Source organism: Curcuma longa, chromosome 13 (genome assembly GCF_044706935.1).
Source record: "Curcuma longa cultivar G26 ecotype Majalengka, Jawa Barat chromosome 13, ITB_CL_G26_1.1, whole genome shotgun sequence".
Lineage (NCBI taxonomy): Eukaryota > Viridiplantae > Streptophyta > Magnoliopsida > Zingiberales > Zingiberaceae > Curcuma > Curcuma longa.
Window position 1 is genome coordinate 6,315,571 of NC_133873.1, and position 13,482 is coordinate 6,329,052.

At 35.6% G+C, this 13,482-nt stretch overlaps 2 protein-coding genes across 2 annotated transcripts in view; both read left to right on the forward strand.

Annotated features, from left to right (window-relative positions):
* LOC141843955 (uncharacterized) lies at positions 1-4,989 on the forward strand. Its single transcript, XM_074731964.1, has 12 exons — positions 1-99; positions 165-713; positions 803-847; positions 947-2,116; positions 2,230-2,557; positions 2,735-2,990; positions 3,050-3,263; positions 3,384-3,502; positions 4,228-4,341; positions 4,696-4,722; positions 4,817-4,880; positions 4,984-4,989. Exons 1-12 carry the CDS (start codon positions 1-3, stop codon positions 4,987-4,989), a joined length of 2,991 nt encoding a protein of 996 aa, XP_074588065.1.
* Positions 4,990-9,331: 4,342 nt separating this feature from the next.
* LOC141843956 (uncharacterized) overlaps positions 9,332-13,482 on the forward strand; it is a 58,775-nt gene continuing 54,624 nt past the window's right edge. The window contains 8 exon segments of the mRNA XM_074731965.1: positions 9,332-9,430; positions 9,510-10,049; positions 10,139-10,183; positions 10,727-11,875; positions 11,991-12,318; positions 12,496-12,751; positions 12,810-13,023; positions 13,144-13,262. Coding sequence (XP_074588066.1) covers positions 9,332-9,430; positions 9,510-10,049; positions 10,139-10,183; positions 10,727-11,875; positions 11,991-12,318; positions 12,496-12,751; positions 12,810-13,023; positions 13,144-13,262 — 2,750 coding nt within the window.

A 13,482-nucleotide genomic window follows, 5' to 3' on the forward strand; every position in this document is an offset into this window, starting at 1 on the left:
ATGTTCGACTCAGAATCAGAAGGCCATGGCAGCTTGGCGGATAAAATCTTCTCATGGTCCATGGAGGATGTGCTCAACCCTGATTTCTTCAGGGACAAGGTAATTAACAGGATTTGACTCTTTCTCTACTCGCACTTGTAATTGACAATCAAGTTCATGTTTAGGTGGAGAGGATTCCCATGACCTTCGATACTGTCAAGAACTATTTTAGCTCCTTTACCTATCCACTCTTGGAAGAACTACGCGAAGAAATGTGCTCCAACCTCCAAACCCTATCGCGTGCTCCTTTTGTCAAAATAGAGCGTCTCGAGTGCAGAGATCACAAAGAACATACATACTTCATGGTTGCCGAACAGCCGGCTGATGAAACAACTGCTGATGTCTATAAGCCCTGCAGTGGTGACATTCTTATCTTATCGAACAGTAGGCCAATAGATGGGTATATTCCGATGACGGACCGGGGATCATATTGCCTTCTCGAGGTAGTTAGGGATGAATTTCAATTGGAGGAACCTCAATGTTCTATAGTTAGAGCCTCAGAGGACATCGAGGCTTCAATAGATAGCAATAATTGCAAAGAAACAAAAAGCCTTTTTGTGGTTTGTGTGTTGACCACGATAACATACTCTCGAATCTGGAATGCGTTGAATTTTAAGTTCGCACAGATAAGGAATATCGGTCTTATTCACAAGGTGTTAGATTTTGAGCCAGAGGTATGCAAAGCAGTAGTTTTATCTTGAAATCTTCATATTCTTTAAATTTTTGTTAGTATTTAATTTGTCCTGAATTGTTTTTTTTGCAGGATGACATGGGTAGTGTTTCATTTGCCTCCAAGCCTGATATTGGAGTGAGTTTAAGTAAATTGTCACTGAATGAGTCTCAGACCAATGCCATACTGAGTTGCTTACCATCTAATGAATGTCGCGATGATCTTCACTCCAACAAGCCTGATATTGGAGTGAGTTTAAGCAAATTGTCACTGAATGAGTCTCAGACCAATGCCATATTGAGTTGCTTACCGTCTAATGAATGTCGCAATGATCATCTATCCATAAGCCTTATTTGGGGGCCTCCTGGTACTGGAAAGACCAAAACAATCAGTGGTTTAGTGTGGTTGTTAGATCAACTGAGATGTAGAACACTTATTTGCGCAACTACCAATAATGCTGTAACACAAGTCGCATCACGCTTCTTGAAGCTACTGAAAGAATCCTCTGGTACCAGATCATGCCGCTTGGGAGATGTGGTTTTGTTTGGCAATGAAGAAAGGTTGAGATTTGGTGTTGATCTGCAAGAAGTGTTTCTCAAATACAGAGCAGATAGGCTAAAAGGGTGCTTTAGATTACAAACTGGCTGGAAATATTGCCTTGGATCATTACTAAATTTCTTAGAACATGCTACATTTTTGTACGAAAGGTTTTTGGATGAAAAGAAAATTGAGGATGAGAAGGCCAAGAATTTAGATGATATAAAGGATAGCAAAGGGGTTCGAAGAATTACAAATGCTGAGAATTCATCAAGTAACAGTGAGGTGACTTTTCTATCATTTGTTAGGCAACATTTTGCATCTCTTTTAAGGATATGCAGAGAGTGTTTCAATAACTTGTGTGTTCATATGCCAGTAGCTGCTTTGTCGAATTTTTGCTGTAAACACATAAAGGATCTTCTTCGTTCGCTTGAATGCTTTAGCACTTTTCTCTCAAAGAAAGATGCAGGCAATAATCTTGAGAAAGTATTTGGATCCAGTCTGTCTTTATCTGAAAATAACAACTTATTTCGTAGCAACACCAATACCTTTATCAAGCTAATGAAGATGAAAAGACATTGTTGTGACAAAATCAAATTACTTCAGCGGTCGATACGTCTACCTTCACTATCTGACAAATTCAGCATCATGAATTTCTGCTTGGAAAGAGCCAACCTCGTTTTCTGTACAGCATCAACGTCAGCCAAGATACACAAATTGGATTTAAAGAAACCATTTAAAATTGTTATTATTGATGAAGCTGCACAAATAAAAGAATGCGAATCATTGGTACCCATGCAGATCTCTTCTATAAGCCATGTTGTTCTTGTTGGTGACGAATGTCAATTGCCTGCTCTTGTCAAAAGCAAGGTGCAATTTAGTTTGTCTTCTGCAATCTTAATAATATTCACTCTATCAAAAAGTATCTATAATTTAGTTTATTTCTGTACTAACTTATGGCTATACATTAACTTGTATATCAGGTCTCAGAAAATGCAATGTTTGGTAGGAGTCTATTTGAAAGGTTGAGTAAATTAGGATTCAAGAAACACCTTCTGAATGTGCAATATCGCATGCATCCATCTATCAGCTTGTTTCCTCTTGAAAGATTCTACAACTCCAAAGTAATCAATGGACCAAATGTCATTAAAAAGGACTACACAAGAAGATTTCTTCGTGGAGAGATGTTTGGATCCTACTCTTTCATAAATATTGTAGATGGAACCGAGAGTTCTGACAGCCTTAGTCACAGTAAGAAAAACGACATGGAAGTTGTCGTTATCTTTCAAATTCTTAGAAGTCTTCATACAGGTATGTGTTGTGGTTTCATATTACTGACTATCAATCAGCTAGCTTTATACTTCATAGTGTTTACAGTAGCTTAATAAATCTCGAAATTACTTTTTACATTCCTTTTTGTATTTATCTGTGTAAGGGACCTTATTTTCTTAGTTAAGCACTTGTCTCCACTTGTTTGAACTTTTGTAGCAACCATGAGAAGTAAGAACGGAATTAGTGTTGGCATTATTTGTCCTTACTCTGCACAAGTTGTTTCTGTTGAGAAGCTAGTACGGAAAAAGCATCTGTTGAGTTCAAAAATGCCTGTTAAAGTTAGCACGGTCGATGGGTTTCAAGGTAGTGAGGAAGATGTTATCATACTTAGCACAGTGAGATCGAATGCTGATGGTTCAATTGGGTTTGTTTCTAATCCTAATCGCACAAATGTTGCACTGACCAGAGCAAGGTATGATCCTATGTTTCATTTTTTTTCCCAATGTGTTTTGTAAGACTTTTGAATTTCAGATACTGCCTCTGGATATTGGGTAATGAACCCACATTAAGTAGTAGTCGATCAATATGGGCAAATATAGTACAAGATGCAAAGGTTCGTGGCTGCTTTTTTAATGCTACTGAGGATGAGAGCATTGCTACAGCAATCGATAGAGAGTGTTGTTCCCCAAGTGATGTCGATTCCCTTAACTTTGACTGCCTAAACATTAGCCAAAGTCCGAAGAAGGTACATTATTGTCTAGTCCTAACTTTGTCATATGAAATTATGACAATCAATTTTGTGATAATGTAAATGGTTCAATTTGCATTTTGTTCTGATATTTGTACTTATTTCACTGTGTTTCAGGGTAAACATATGATTCCAAATTCAAGTCATTATGGAAATGCATCGAAATATTCTGAAGCTTCTAAAGGCAAAATGCCTCTCTCAAGGCACTTGAATTCAAATAGTTCATGCAAAAAAGAGTATGTTTCTATATTATATATCATATTTATTTTTAATAATTTTGTTATCTTTTCAATTCCCAAAACTAATTCTCGCATTCTCAGTGTACAGACTTATGATTTAGAAGAGACTACATTGAATGTTATCATAATATCATGTGAAACTATCATAATATCACATACAACCACTTCTCTCTAGAAGTTATGAAAAAAAATGATAGGAAAACAAAAATCACACAATTAGCAATGAAAAATAAGAAGAAAATAACAACTTCTTGTGCATTTCTTTTACCATTTATACAAATTTTATCTCTCCTTTTTTTTTACTAAGGTCCGTTTTCTAAATTGCTAATGGTGCTTATTTGTCTTTGTAATGTTAATACTTCCATTCCCATATAAATACATTAATATTATTTCAAGTGTCATTAGTTTTAGTTGATAGTGTACTTGAAATGTATTCTTTTGGCTGTCGATCGATGCTAATACTTTGTTGGCACCAGCAATTATCAATGTAATAAAATATTGCTTGTTTTAGTCAGAAATACATCAATCATTTTATTGTGACTCATCCTTCAACTTTGTCTACTGATTATAGTGCAAGGAGATGAAACAATATGAAAAGAGAAGGAAAGAGATGACGTTGTTAAAACTGATACTGAGGAACTGAAAATTATATGAATCTCTGTTGCAATTTACTTCATGTACGGTATCTCTTAATTGTCATGTTGTTTCTTTTTATGATGCAGTGAATACAAAAAGTTGATCCAGAGACCTACAAAAGCCATGCAGATCTATCAGCCTACAAATCAAGAATCTGGAGATGGTATAGTTAAAATTGGTACTGAAGAATTGAAAATGATGTGAGTCACTATTGTAATTTATTTCATAGAATTATATATACTTTCAGTAATCCTAACATTTAATTTGAGTCTTCATTTTCCTACTAGGATCAAGTTCCTATGTATGTCGAATCATTAGTTTTCTAAAATTGTATTCCCAATTGTGAGTTGCACCCTTGTTCTTGTCCTCAAAAAAATTATTTGGCATAACACCCAAAATTAAGATTATCTCGTTGTTACATATGTTGTCGACACACATTTACAAGTTAGAAGCATTTACAATCTCATTACAGTCTTCGTTTAGTAATGAGATTTCGAATTTGTTCCTTGTGGATATTGAAATTTTAAATTGTTTCTAATTCTTTTTTGAATCAGGTTGGATGAATTAAATGATGCTGATAGGTATGCCATACAACTTTCATATTTTTTTTTATCAACTACAATTCTACAGATTCTGTCGATTCAGCTTCAATTTTTGCTTCATTCCCTTTATTAGTAACCCTGCGGATACGAAAATTTCTCAACTGCTCGACTTCTTGCGGGAACAAATTGGTCATAAGGTCATCTTGCTGTAGTAGTATTGCACCTAATTTCTACAATGTTTTATTATGGGTGCCGTAATTGTAATTAGTTTAACATAAAATCCTTGTCAAATCTTTGCAGGGATGATCAAATCTTTGCAGGGATGAGCAACTGCACTTTCGATATAATGACAGATCAGTCGACTTTCTTATATGAACTTTTGGTGCTGTAATTTTGGTCTGGTCTGGTTATTCTACACAACAACATTTACATTCAGTAACAAGCTAAGAGGGTAGATTATAGTAAAGTGTTAGCAGCAGTTATGAATGAGCATGGTGAAACATTTGAAGCTAGCTCTCATCTTTCACTGACATCATAACACCTCAGTTTCGATAAGCACCAACGAAGAAATATTCACTACAAAAATAACCAGTATTAGCGACGGAATATTTCATCGCTAAAATGCGTTAACGACGGAATTTTTCCGTCGCTTTTTTTATCGCTGACGTCATCATTGCAATGGAAATTTAATTTCCGTCTCTAATTAGCACCGGAATTTTAGCGACGGATTTTTTTAATCGTCACTAAGATTAGCGATTGAATTTTAATTTCTGTTGCAAAATTTAGCGACGGAAGATTATATTTCCGTTGCTAATTAGCGACGGAAATTAAAATTTAGTCGCTAAAATTACAACCAAAATTACTATTCCTTCAATGTTTTTGTGATGGAAAATTATAATTCCATCACTAAGTAGCAATGGAATTATAATTTTCCGTCGCTAAATTAACTATTAGCGTTGGAAATAATAATTTCGTCGCTAATATTAGCGATGGAATAAACTTCTATCATTAATTCCGTAGCTAGCTATTTCAGGATTTTCTTGTGGTGATATTGTTCAGGTGTTGTTTAACATACATACAGTATGGTCGATGCAAGTAAACAAGGCTTCACAAGATGGTTGTGCTTGTGAGACCACCTCGCTTTCCCTTTGCATCTTCCTTTGAGACCTTTTTTAAGCTTTCAAAGTCTAGTTCCTACTTCAGCAATCTCCATTGCATCTTCCTTTATTTAATTCTTAAATTTTGTTTCATTTACTTGCCTTTTTATATTCCTTGATTTAATCCCATTATATAGATGTAATTTTGTTCTTAAATTAATGATTTTATTCTCTATCAAAAGCATTGAAGAAGCACTAATCATATATATTCCACTAAACAAGTTCATTGCATTTCCAAAGTGAATGAGCAACACATGTAAACATAAAAGCGACCGAATCAAAATGAATAATTAAGGAATACATGTGTATCAATTAATGCTTTAAACTTGGTTATTATCGTTTAAAGCAAAATAAAAGGGACCGACTCCAAAGGCCCCTCCTTGTCGTGGACGCTAAATCCGATTAACGACCGATTAACGACCGAAAAAAAATCGTAAAAAAATTCATCGTAAACTGATTTAGCGACCGAAATCGGATTCGGTCGCTAATTAGCGACCGAATTTGATTTCGGTCGCTAAAATTACTGACCAAATTTGATTTCGGTCGCTAATTTTAACGACCCAAATCAAAATCGGTCGCTAATTAACGACCGAATCCGATTTCATTCGCTAATATTGGCTGTCCGATTTCGGTCGCTAACACCGCGGTGAGATGGTTGCGGTGGTCTGCGCCCGCTGCCACATACTGGTGATGATGAGTAAGCCGGCCGGCCTTGTCTTTCCCATGCTTCTCCACGGCGATCAAGCCAGCGGTAAAGATTTTGTGCTGCAAGTATTAATAAAGTTGCTTGCTATGTTATCCATATGCTATTCCTCGCAATTCAATCTATAAAGCTGACACCTTTAGATTGATTGAGGACTTCATGCTAGTGTGAGCATTGCAAGTAGAATAGCCCTGTTTGATAGCTTTATATTGCATGCAGATGCATAGTTACGTTGTAGGCCCAATCTAATCTATGTGCTTGTAACTATAACGCTTTATTCGAAAAAATGATAATCCCAGTTAGCCTTATTGACTATCTCTGGAGGTGACCAATCCAGTCCCACGGAAGTTTCCCACTGGCTACTAGGTAAATTGGGAAGCGCACGCAGTGGCCAACCCAGACGGCCAGTATCCTTTGATTACGCTCCCCATTTAAAGGAAATTTCTTGCAAATACGCTCTAGCCGGGGATCGCACCGCAGGTGCCTGGGTGACGACCTGAATGTCCTACCGCGGCACCATTGCCCCAGGGACTATAATGCTTTATTAAGGTGAAAAAAGGAGAGAGGGAAAGATAAATAAGAGAACGGAGAATTTTTACTCTTATTTGGGATGAAATAAGTTAAAGAGGGAAAAGGGAGAGAAGGGAAAGATAAGTTCTACCTTTTTCATATTTTAGAATTTTTTTACATTCTGATTTAGAATATAAAAAGGAGAATGGAATTTAAAAATATTTTATTCTAATTTTATTTTTATTTTAAAATATTAATTCTTAAATTAACTCATCTATTTAGATATCTTATTTTTGTGTCATCGTTACGTTCCTTACACAAAGTGCGTCATCACCATCCAGTGTTTAACCGCTCACATTCCACGATGTCGTAAATATCATCGTCGATTGACAATGAAATAATTATTTATCGCTAAGTTTGTTGCATATTTGTAATGAATTATTTTCATCGTTAAAATTTGTCACTAATCAACTAATTTTGTATAGTGATCGTGTATCGAACAAAGGAAATTCTAATAGATTGAGATAACTGAAAATGTGAAAATTCAATTTTGATAAGATTGAAATAGAATTATTAACTGATTGATAGAGTGTATCAATCCACTAATGGACATAAACTCCCAAAAATAGGATTGATATAAGTGATTGTACTATAGTATTTTGCTATAGTACTCTTGAAAATTAGCTAGATAGTACTAGTCGACTGATGTATCCGATCAGTCGATTGATAGTTTTAAAAATCAAACAGAAGCTAATCGGTTGAATCGATTTGGCTAATTGATTGATAGTTGACATTAGTTGATTGATGTCGATTAAAAATCGAATAAAAGTTAATTGATTCAACCGTTCAACTCGACTGATAATATCAATTGATTGATATTTAATATGAATTGATTGATGTTGATTATAAGTTGAACAGAAATAGATTGATTTGGTTGTAAGACTCGACTGATTGTTATTAATTTATTGCTAGAAATCAATCAATTGATATTCAAATTATCGATAAAATCAGATAAATTTTAGAAGGTTAAAAGGTCGTTCGTTCAATTGTAGGAATAGTGTCAGAGACCATATCAATCGATTCATAGGGAAGATCAGATGATTGATAGGCGAACATCAACTCCAACCTATTTGCTTTAAAAGAGACATTTCGAGGAGATTTTCAAGGTTGGATCTTGAGGAGTTAGACATGAAGTGTTGTTATATTTTCCACTATCAAGAAGTAATCCAAAGCGACAAGCAAACATCCAAAGCAAAGTTTATTAATTGTAAAGTGTATTCGTTTTTCATTTCTATTTGTATTTTATATTGCTTGTATTTGCTTATAATAACGGGTGATATACAAGACTTCTTTATCTATAGAATATATTCGAAAAGGAGAAGATTATAAGGGTGGTAGATCACTAAGACTATACTTTAGAGTAGTCGTCTTGGGAGGCGGCACCAAACTAAATAAAATTTGATTTATTTTGTGTTTGTATTTTTTTATTATGTATTTTATTTCTTCTGCACATTAATAATATTTTATAGATGAGTATGAAATCGAGACTAAGCGAACCAAATTATTCCTTTCTAACTTGTACAGATCTAAACATCATATTTTTTTTTATCTATATATATATTATTAGATAGATTGAGTATCTATTATATATATTATAATATATTTGTAGATTGATTGATAGTTTAAATTATGAATATTGATAAACGAATAAAAGAGAAAGTATCAGAGAGATGTTTAAGAAAAAATTATGATAAAAATTTATGATTTTAAATGTAAAAAATTATGACCTTTATTATCTATCTAGTTTGGACTCTTATAATATATACTATTTTATATCATGTATTCTTATTTATACTCACTTTATACTTTATACTAACTTTTAAAAATTTTTACATCTAGATTATGGTTAATTATATGTGCATATTAACTCCTCTGACGGATCTACTAATTAATTATAGTGCCATCTGACTATATTTCATAATATTTACTGTAAATAAAATATAGAATTGATTGTTCTGGAGTTCTTTCTGCATGCATGTACGCAATCATTAACGTATCCCCATCCCCACTCGATCACCTGTGGGAATGATCCAGGTTTCCTCAGTGGAGTTCGAAGTCCGAGGCGATTCTACTTCTCCTCTCTGCATGTGGAAATGGAATCGTCATTTCTTCAAATTCATGGTAAAAGAAGAACTCCATCTCCAACTCTGTCACCTCTGCGCTCACTTTGCACCCCAACTCGATCGACCTCCAGAGCTGAAGAGCTGCAAGGCAAGCGATGTCCGACTCAGAATCAGAAGGCCATGGCAGCTTGGCGGACCAAATCTTCTCATGGTCCATGGAGGATGTGCTCAACCCTGATTTCTTCCGGGACAAGGTAACAGGATTTGACTCTTTCTCTACTCGCACTTGTAATTGACAATCAAGTTTTCAAGTCCCTTCGGCTTCGTGTTTAGGTGGAGAGGATTCCCATGACCTTCGATACCGTCGAGAACTATTTGAGCTCCTTTACCTATCCACTCTTGGAAGAACTACGCGAAGAAATGTGCTCCAACCTCCAAACCCTATCGCGTGCTCCTTTTGTCAAAATAGAGCATCTCGAGTGCAGAGATCACGCAGAACATAAATACTTCATGGTTGTCGAACAGCCGGCTGATAAAACAAGTGCTGATGTCTATAAGCCGTGCAATGGTGACATTCTTATCTTATCGAACAATAGGCCGATAGATGGGTATATTCCGATGACGGACCGGGGATCATATTGCCTTCTCGAGGTAGTTTTTCAATTGCAGGAACCTCACTGTTCTATAGTTAGAGCATCAGAGGACATCGAGGCTTCAATAGATAGCAATTATCGCAAAGAAACAAAAAGCCTTTTTGTGGTTTGTGTGTTGACCACGACAACATACTCTCGAATCTGGAATGCGTTGAATTTTAAGTTCGCACAGAGTAGGAATATCGGTCTTATTCACAAGGTGTTAGATTTTGAGCAAGAGGTATGCAAAGCAGTAGTTTTATCTTGAAATCTTCATATTCTTTGAATTTTTGTTAGTATTTAATTTGTCCTGAATTGTTTTTATTGCAGGATGACATGGGTAGTGTTTCATTTGCCACCAAGCCTGATATTGGAGTGAGTTTAAGCAAATTGTCACTGAATGAGTCTCAGACCAATGCCATACTGAGTTGCTTACCATCTAATGAATGTCGAGATGATGATCACTCCACCAAGCCTGATATTGGAGTGAGTTTAAGCAAATTGTCACTGAATGAGTCTCAGACCAATGCCATACTGAGTTGCTTACCATCTAATGAATGTCGAGATGATGATCACTCCACCAAGCCTGATATTGAAGTGAGTTTAAGCAAATTGTCACTGAATGAGTCTCAGACCAATGCCTTACTGAGTTGCTTACCATCTAATGAATGTCGAGATGATGATCACTCCACCAAGCCTGATATTGAAGTGAGTTTAAGCAAATTGTCACTGAATGAGTCTCAGACCAATGCCATACTGAGTTGCTTACCATCTGATGAATGTCGCGATGATGATCACTCCACCAAGCCTGATATTGGAGTGAGTTTAAGCAAATTGTCACTGAATGAGTCTCAGACCAATGCCATACTGAGTTGCTTACCATCTAATGAATGTCGCGATGATCATCACTCCACCAAGCCTGATATTGGTGTGAGTTTAAGCAAATTGTCACTGAATGAGTCTCAGACCAATGCCATACTGAGTTGCTTACCGTCTAATGAATGTCACGATGATCATCAATCCATAAGCCTTATTTGGGGGCCTCCTGGTACTGGAAAGACCAAAACAATCAGTGGTTTAGTGTGGTTATTAGATCAACTGAGATGTAGAACACTTATTTGCGCAACTACCAATAATGCTGTAACACAAGTCGCATCGCGCTTCTTCAAGCTACTGAAAGAAACCTCTGGGACCAGATCAAGTCGCTTGGGAGATGTGGTTTTGTTTGGCAATGAAGAAAGGTTGAGATTTGGTGATGATCTCCGAGAAGTGTTTCTCAAATACAGAGCAGATAGGCTAAAAGGGTGCTTTGGATTACAAACTGGCTGGAAATATTGCCTTGGATCATTACTAAATTTCTTTGAACATGCTACATTTTTGTACAAAAGGTTTTTGGATGAAAAGAAAATTGAGGATGAGAAGGCCAAGAATTTAGATGATATAAAGCATAGCAAAGGGGTTCGAAGAATTACAAATGCTGAGAATTCATCATGTAACAGTGAGGTGACTTTTCTATCATTTGTTAGGCAACATTTTGTATCTCTTTTAAGGAAATGCAGAGAGTGTTTCAATAACTTGTGTGTTCATATGCCAGTAGCTGCTTTGTCGAATTTTTGCTGTAAACACATAAAGGATCTTCTTCGTTCGCTTGAATGCTTTAGCACTTTTCTCTCAAAGCAAGATGCAGGCAATAATCTTGAGAAAGTATTTGGATATTGAAAATAACAACGTAGCAACACCAATACCTTTATCAAGCTAATGAAGATGAAAAGACATTGTTGTGACAAAATAAAATTACTCCAGCGGTCGATACATCTACCTTCACTATCCGACAAGTTCAGCATCATGAATTTCTGCTTGGAAAGAGCCAACCTCGTTTTCTGTACAGCATCAACGTCGGCCAAGATACACAAATTGGATTTAAAGAAACCATTTAAGATTGTTATTATTGATGAAGCTGCACAAATAAAAGAATGTGAATCATTAGTACCCATGCAGATCTCTTCTATAAGCCATGTTGTTCTTGTTGGTGATGAATGTCAATTGCCTGCTCTTGTCAAAAGCAAGGTGCAAATTAGTTTGTCATCTGCAATCTTAATACTATCCACTCACTATAAAAAAGCATCTATAGTTTAGTGTATTTCTGTACTAACTTATGGCTATACATTAACTTGTATATCAGGTTGCAGAAAATGCAATGTTTGGTAGAAGTCTATTTGAAAGGTTGAGTAAATTAGGATTCAAGAAACACCTTCTGAATGTACAGTATCGCATGCATCCATCTATCAGCTTGTTTCCACTTGAAAGATTCTATAACTCCAAAGTAATCAATGGACCAAATGTCATTAAAAAGGATTACACAAGAAGATTTCTTCCTGGAGAGATGTTTGGATCCTACTCTTTCATAAATATTGTAGATGGAACCGAGAGTTCTGACAGCCTTAGTCACAGTAAGAAAAACGACATGGAAGTTGTCATTATCTTGCAAATTCTTAGAAGTCTTCATGCAGGTATGTGTTGTGGTTTCATATTACTGACTATCAATCAGCTAGCTTTATACTTCATAGTGTTTACAGTAGCTTAATAAATCTCGAAATTACTTTTTACATTCCTTTTCGTATTTATCTGTCTAAGGGACCGTAATTTCTTAGTTAAGCACTTGTCTCCTCTTGTTTGAACTTTTGTAGCAACCATGAGAAGTAAGAACAGAATTAGTGTTGGCATTATTTGTCCTTACTCTGCACAAGTTGTTTCTGTTGAGAAGCAAGTACGGAAACAACATCTGTTGAGTTCAAACATGCCTGTTAAAGTTAGCACGGTCGATGGGTTTCAAGGTAGTGAGGAAGATGTTATCATACTTAGCACAGTGAGATCGAATGCTGATGGTTCAATTGGGTTTGTTTCTAATCCTAATCGTACAAATGTTGCACTGACCAGAGCAAGGTATGATCCAATGTTTCATTTTTTTCCCAGTGTGTTTTGTAAGACTTTTGAATTTCAGATACTGCCTCTGGATATTGGGTAATGAACCTACATTAAGTAGTAGTCGATCGATATGGGCAAATATAGTACAAGATGCAAAGGTTCGTGGTTGCATTTTTAATGCTACTGAGGATGAGAGCATTGCTAAAGCAATCGATAGAGCCTGTTGTTCCCCAAGTGATGCAGATTCCCTTAACTTCAACTGCCTAAACATTAGTGAAAATCCGAAGAAGGTACATTATTGTCTAGTCCTAACTTTGTCATATGAAATTTTGGCAATCATTTTTGTGATAATGTAAATGGTTCGATTTGGATTTTGTTCTGATATTTATACTTATTTCACTTTGTTTCAGGGTAAACATATGATTCCAAATTCAAGTCATTATGGAAATGCATCGAAATATTCTGAAGCTTCTAAAGGCAAAATGCCTCTCTCAAGGCACTTGAATTCAAATAGGTCATGCAAAAAAGAGTATGTTTATATGTCATATATCATATTTATTTTCAATAACTTTGTTACCTTGTCAATTCCTAAAACTAATTCTTGCATCCTCAGTGTGCTAGCAACTTATGATTTAGAAGAGACTACAGTGAATGTTATCATAATATCATGAGAAACTATTATAATATCACAAACAACCACTTCTCTCTAGAAGAATTGAAAAAAAAATGAGAAGAAAACAAACATCACA